General features: G+C 38.4%; 1 protein-coding gene across 1 annotated transcript; it reads left to right on the top strand.

Annotated features, from left to right (window-relative positions):
• The first annotated feature begins 4,751 nt into the window (after positions 1-4,751).
• Positions 4,752-6,992, top strand: LOC132825985 (relaxin-3-like). Its single transcript, XM_060841690.1, has 2 exons — positions 4,752-4,902; positions 6,646-6,992. Exons 1-2 carry the CDS (start codon positions 4,752-4,754, stop codon positions 6,990-6,992), a joined length of 498 nt encoding a protein of 165 aa, XP_060697673.1.
• The last annotated feature ends 457 nt before the right edge of the window (positions 6,993-7,449 follow it).

The following is a 7,449-nucleotide window of genomic DNA, read 5'->3' on the forward strand; positions in this document are numbered from 1 at the left end:
CTTTGCTTTTTCTTGTCAAACACCTTTTGGAAGTCCAAATGCAACACATCTACTGGTTCCCCTGTAACCATTCCAGTTGAGATTTACTCGAAAATGCTAATAAATTCGACACAGTTTCTACTTTCGTGAGGTCATGTTGACTTTGTTTGATTAGATCATGATTGTCCAAATGTGCTGATATTATTTGCAAGAATTGATTTCAATATTTTTTCAAAAGTAGATGTTAAGCTAATCAGCCTTTGATAACTTGCTTTTTGCCACCCTCCTCTTTTTGAAGATGGGGGTCACATTTGCTGTTTTCCAATCCCCTGGTTCTTCTTCAGAATCCAAGAATTGTTGGAAAATTATAAATCATGTATTATAAATAAAATTATAAATAATATATCTCTGTAGATACATCTTTTAGGATTCTAGGATGTAAGCTATCAGGGCCAGGGACAAAAGCCAGGGAGCTATAGACCGGTGAGCCTGATATTGGTGGTCGGAAAGTTGTTGGAGGGAATCCTGAGAGATACATGTATTTCGGAAGGCAAGGACTGATTGGGATAGTCAACATGGCTTTGTACATGGGAGGTCATGTCTCACAAACTTGATTGAATGTTTTGAAGAAATAACAAGTAGGATTGATGAGGGCAGAGTAGTAGACACAATCTATATTCACTTCAGTAAGGCGTTCGATAAGGTTCCTCATGGAAGTCAGGTTAGAAAGTTTAGATCTCATGGAATACAGAGACAACAACCTGTATTGAATACAGAATTGGCTAGAATGTAGAATGTAGGTGGTGGTAGAGGGTTGTTTTTCAGACTGGAGGCAGTCTCAAAAGGATCAGTGCTAGTTGATTGTTTTTCATCACTTATATAAATGTTTTGGATGTGAACATAGGAGGTATAGTTAGTAAGTTTGCAGATAACACCAAAATTGGAGATGTCGTGGACAACAAAGAAGGTTACCTCAGAGTACAATGTGATCTTGATCAGATGGGCCAAAGGGCTGAGAAGTGGCAGATAGAATTTAATTCAGTTAAATGTGAGGTGCTGCATTTTGGAAAAGCAAATTAGAGCAGGACTTACACACTTAATGGTAAGATCCTCGGGAGTGTTGCTGAATGTAGAGACCTTGGAGTGCAGAGCTCCTTGGAAGTAGAATCACAGGTAGGTAGGACAGTGAAGAAGGCATTTGGTATGCTTTCTTTTATTGGTCAGAGCATCACGTATAGGAGTTAGGAGGTCATGTAGTGGCTGTACAAGATATTGGATAGGTCACCTTTGGAACATTATGTGCAATTCTGGTCTCCTTCCTACCGGAAAGATGTTGTGAAACTTGAAAGGGTTTGAAAAGATTTACAAGGATGTTGCCAGGGTTGGAGGATTTGAGCTATAGGGAGAGATAGAATAGGCTGGGGCTGTTCTCCCTGGAACGTCGGAGGCTGAGGGGTGACCTTATCGAGGTTTATAAAATCATAAGGGGGATGGATAGGATAAGTAGACAAGGTCAGGGAGTTCAGAACTTGAGAGTATAGGTTCAGGGTGAGAGGGGAAAGATGTAAAAGAGAACTAACAGAGAGTGGTGCATGTATGGAATGAGCTGCCATAGGAAGTGGTAGAGGCTGGTACAATTGCAGCATTTAAAAGGCATCTGAGTGAGTATATGAATGGGAAGGGTTTTAGGTGGATATGGGTCAACTGCTAGCAGATGGGACTGGATTAGGTTAGGATATCTGAGCAGCATGGACGAGATGGACCAAAGGATCTGTTTCCATGCTGTACACCTGTATAACTTATCTGCCGTTAGCCCCATTAGTTTCTCTAAAACTGCTTGTCTAGTGATGGTAATGGCACTTAATTCCCCACTGTTGTTAGGCATGTTCAAAGTAGCTTCCACCTTAAAGACTGACAGTATAGTTCCTCTACCAATTCCTTGTTCCCCATAACCATCACCACAGGTTCATCTTCTGAAGATACTGCATTCATTTGCTCTTCCTTTTTATATATTCAAAGAAGCTATTATTGTCAGTTTTTTTTGTATTCCTTGCTAGTTTGCCCTTGTTGTTTATTTTCCCTTTGCTTATTATCTTTTTAGTGCCATTTTGCTGGATTCTGAATTGATTCCAACCTTGGGATTTTCTTCTTATATCTTTTTCTTACAACTTTATACTCTCCTTAACTTCCTTTGATAACTTCCAGGATTGGTTTATATCTCTGTTAGAATTTTTCCTCTTTTCTGGGATGTATTTTTGTTGAGAGTCATGAGCTATGTCCTTAAATGCCTGCCACTACTTGCTTACTGTCTTTCCTGCTAATCTATCTGCCCAATCCATTTTATCTAACTAACTTCTCATTTCATTGTGATTCCCTTCATTTTAATTAAACCTAGTTTTGTTTCTGACTCAAATTTCTCACAATCATACTTAATATCAAATTCCATCATGTTATGATAACTACAAACTGAAGTCTATTATGAGAGGAAACTGCAGAATGGTTGGCAAACCAATTCTGATTGGGATAGGCATTGCCAGGGAGGATACCCCAGTTAATGAAGATTGCCAGTTCACCTTTGTAGTGGAACAATCAAATAATTTCCCTTCCCAAATATCCTACTGGAGAAATCATCTGGTGGTGAGAGAGGGAGTTCTTTACTTCTGTCTGCCACAAACCTACTATAGAGCAACAGGCACAGTGTTCTCCATGAAATTGATACTGTGACCAAGCCAATACATGCTTCTTTCGGTCACACAATGAGATACATCAAATGGATTTCAACAAGAGAGTGATGCCACTTATAAATGGTAGGAAACCTAAAGACTGGTGGAACATATTAAACAGGATATACTTTCAGCTGTATACAACAAGGAAGTACTGACCATACTCAATTAGCCCACACTTGCAAAACACACAGCACAGCGTTTGAAACTAGATGTGATTAATGGTTTGACAACATTTGTTAGATAATCCTGAGTGTATGAAGAAATAATCTGACAACCAAATTATAATTTTAAGTCAGATACAGAATGTGTCTGTATACAGTGTGTACAGAAGTGCACAGAATAAGTCAGTATACACAATATGTGTATACTGGATAGTAAATATATCAGTACACAAGATCCTGATATTTGTAAACATGTAGAACATGTACACAAGTCCATTCCTCGGGGCAAAGTCATGATCATCAGAGACAACCTTCCTGGTCTAAAATTTAAACAAAGCTTGGCATTTATTTATCAGTCTTCATTAATTAGTGCATACAACTCGGCAATGATTCAACTGATCTTACTTCACCTGCCAATCCATCAGCATTTACACAGAATAAATATTATTTTTCTTTTATGTCGGTATCTCTTGCAATTGTCATAATGTCAGCAAGACAGAAAACTTAAAATGTACTTTTCAGTAATACATTGGAGTTTATTAATAGAAATATTAACTAGAAAAATAAATGTATAATTGACAATAAATATATGCAAGCAATGTTTATACGCTGCAGAGTACAATGTAGAGTTGTTTTAATGACTCTTACAAAAAGGATAAGATCACAGGAAATACACAATGTAGATTTTCTAGAATAAGAATACGAACAACTATGAGCAGTTTTTGATTAATGGAGTAAAAAAGTGCAAGATTTACCAAACTTCTGTGTTAAACAAAAGTGGGCATTTACTTGATAAGGGAACCAGTAATAGACACAAAAATATAAAATGGTCACTGAGTGCAAGGAGATAGGATAGAAACCATGATCATTTATGAGGAAAAGGTGCAGTATATTTGAACAGGGATTAGGTACAGGGTTACTGGGAGGTGTGCACTAGGATTTAATTGATACTGTGCCAGCAGTGAGCTGAAACCATCTTGTGACAATGGTAGAGCAGGTTCCAAATCATGCTTTTATTATTCCTGATATGGTGTGGGCAGACAACGTGTAAAATAACATTAAGAAGGATTAATAACATAACATCAATAAATGGATCAAAGATTGTCATCATCAACAGCTACCAACGCTCACACGTTAAAAACATACCAAGCAGAAGAGCATCAACATGATGAACTCCATATGGAGAAGTTCAAATGTGTGACTTTGACAAATTCACATTCAGGATGGAGGATAAGGTGTAGGTTTATGTAGAAATAGTGGAAGCACTAGAGTAATTTCTGAAAAACAAGTTAACGAGCGATATTAATAAATGAGAGAGCAAGGAGGAGACACGATTGGGATAAAAGGAAGTTTAATTTGAGAGATGGCGGAAGCTGTACATGAAATGAAAGATGAAAGCAGCAAGAAGACAAGAGCTGCATTATCGATAAAACTGGTAAAACAAGAGAAAGTGAGGTGAATCGCAAGGTTAAACTATTAGGAAAACTGGAAAATTAAAAGGCGGGTTCGAAGGATAACCAAGTGTTTGAGGGACAGGAGAAGATAAAGGCATTGCTGATCGATGCAGTTTCCGATCAGTTCCTCAATTCTAAATGTGACAGTGAGCCAAAGGGAGTGTATCTGCCTATCTGCCAAGAACATCCCGAAGACGTCAGAGGGAGAGAGGGAGGGATAAATGCTTCAAAAAAAAGGCGGTGAGTCAGAGGGAAGTAGGAAAAACAGCGATATAAAGGGCAGCGGATCGGACATGTAGAAGGCAGCGACAAGAGGGAGAGAGTCACTACAATATTGACATCTTTCTGCCAACAGTCCGGGCATCCGCGAGAGAAACACACCCCAGAGCTACGATTCCTGAGAAGCCCACGCTCAACACTTGTGAGCTGAGATGAAGTGCCTGGTGTGTGTTCTGATCATCAACCTGTTGCTGACCTCCTTTCCCGTTTCTGGAATCAAGCTGTGCGGCCAAGAATTAATCCGAGCGATCGTTTATACCTGTGGGGGTTCTCGCTGGAAGAGGCTTCTGGATGACCAGAACGGTGAGCATTCAATGAAAAAAAAATCTTAATTGCTGCGTCCTTATCTAAAAAGCTGAGCGTTTTAAACAATATTGCATTGGAGAGGTATTTGCGGAGGCTCTGCAAAAGTCGGGAATCTGAGTGGTACCTGTATACTATTAAAACTGAAATAGTCATTTATGAAATGCCGCACTCCAAAATGTCACCTTGAGTGGAAATGATAAAATGCTGATTCCAATTTTACTTGCGAGAGCTTGCCCCTCTTGTAGATTCTTGTGCAGAAAGTGCATCAGTTCTGAACATGCCAATAGAAATCACCGTTCAGTCTGTTTTGAGCTTGGGTAGAAACATTTACCGTACGAGGTAAGTTCTGAAAAACAAGTCAATGTGAGGACTGTTGTCAGCACAATTGATAGCAGAGGACTGCTCTTTTCCAAGTGCTGCCTGATTCTCATTCTCAGTCCTTATTTCAGCTTTGGCAAAAACTTTCAGGGGGGTGAAGGACTGGTGCAGCTGTCAGCCGGCAGTTACCCTTTATTTGAAATCACAGCGTTGTGAGAAATGTATGAGTTTTCCTTGGCAGATCAATCACCAAATATCCTGATCACATTTTCATGGAAGTTGTTAGTGCTTTAAATTGACAGTGGGATCTTTGAATAAAGCCTGAACTATGATGACCATATTCCTAACCGGGGCAAAATCAGGGAGGAAAGCCATTGATATTGAGATTTCAATTTAATACGGTACATGTTTCCACTGATTTGCAAACCGGAAACTTATTCTATGAGCATTCTGCATGAGGCACTGGGAGTAGGAATGGGAAAGACCAAGAGAGCAGTTCTAATTGGTCAGCTGGTGGAAGACTAGCTGACTGTATGCAAGAGGAAGGTAGGAAAGAGAATATTGCACCTGAACTTGGAAGGTGATAAAGCCCATGGAACCCTTGGCCCATAGTATGTACAATATAGTTAATTTACAATCGGCAATTATCAATAGTCCACTTCCATCAACTAATACTGAGATGCCATCAGTTTGGTAAGTTATTTTCTGTTTATCTTCTTTCCAGAATTTGGGATAGAAAAGGATGGTGAGAGATATTTGAAGGGTTTGGCTGAGAAAAGACAACAAATTGGATTGGAGACACTATTGGAAGGAAAAAAGCTCTGATGTAGCCTGAATGCCAGGAGTCATGACTGACTCCTATTCAACAGGTAGCTAGCTATCAGATACAGTTAAACAGTGACTTCTGTAATAAAAGAGCAGAATTGCCAACCATCAAGCAGGTAATAGAAACTTTCAAATCAAAACTACAAATATGAACTTCCCATTGGCAGGAGTGGGAGTGGCACTAGAAGAGGAAGGAGTAAAAAAGACTATATTTCAAGTTCTAGAAAATATTTACCTACTATCAACCAATGATGTTTACCTCAACATATTAGAATCAGTAACATCTCTTATGCAGTCACTCCTCTTCAGATTGGAGATTTATTCACTCGAGGTTTAATTATAATTTCTTTCACTTTCTTTGCAATGTAGGTCAAGTAGTGATTATCAAATTTGGGATCGCTATTAATTATTTCTCTGACCATATGACCAATACATATTTAACATAATATGTTTGAAGTCAAAATACAATGGTACACATTAAAGTAGAATGCTTTGTGAGTCCAGGGACTAGAACATTTCTCTCAAACAAAAGAGAGCAGGAATTAGCCGCATATGATACAAATACATATGTTATTAAACATATTATTTTTGTTCTAGATCTTTTACAGATCCCAGCTGATAAAGATTACTCCAAGGAGATGGACAGCATGAGAAATCTTCAAAGCATCTTTGGCAGTGACAGAAACCAGGAAACTGAGCCATCTTATGCTGATCAAGTGTTTGACAAGGACAACAACCAGTATGATCAGGCACCAGGGGATTTCAGTGAGTACATTCGCCAGATTGATGGAGGCAGCAATAAAGACCACGCTTTTGCATCAACACTGGTGCAGCATCAACCGTGGGCCAGATCCATCAGGAACAAAAGAGAAGCATCAAAAGAAATGGAAGCCAAATGCTGCGCTCAAGGCTGCACCAATAAAGATATCGAAATATTCTGCTGAAAACTGTACATTTCTGGTTATAGAATATTCATACACATGAACTCTGTTTCAGTGAGATTTCAAATCATGTGATCTATTAAATATCTCACAAATGTGGTATAAAGGAATCGTAACATACATGTAATTTCTGGTATGGTCTATGTGACAAGCTTGTGTGAGTGATTCTGAAACCCTTAAAACTGTAAAGTTTCAACTCTTGATTTCTTATAACCACTTTTTAAAATAATTTCATTTATTCACAGAATTGAAACATATTTCCCAATGAATTCCATGTGTTATCACTAACATTCATGCACAAATTCTAAAGTTGAGATTCAAAACTATCCGATCCAGGCACATTTATGAAGCAAATTTAACATAATCAAGACAATAGTAGCTGGAAATGCTACAGTGTTATTTGTCATGATTTGATCCTGTTGGCAATATTCAACATTGTAGAATTTTCAAAATGTAATTC

This window comes from Hemiscyllium ocellatum, chromosome 2 (genome assembly GCF_020745735.1).
Source record: "Hemiscyllium ocellatum isolate sHemOce1 chromosome 2, sHemOce1.pat.X.cur, whole genome shotgun sequence".
Classification (NCBI taxonomy): domain Eukaryota; kingdom Metazoa; phylum Chordata; class Chondrichthyes; order Orectolobiformes; family Hemiscylliidae; genus Hemiscyllium; species Hemiscyllium ocellatum.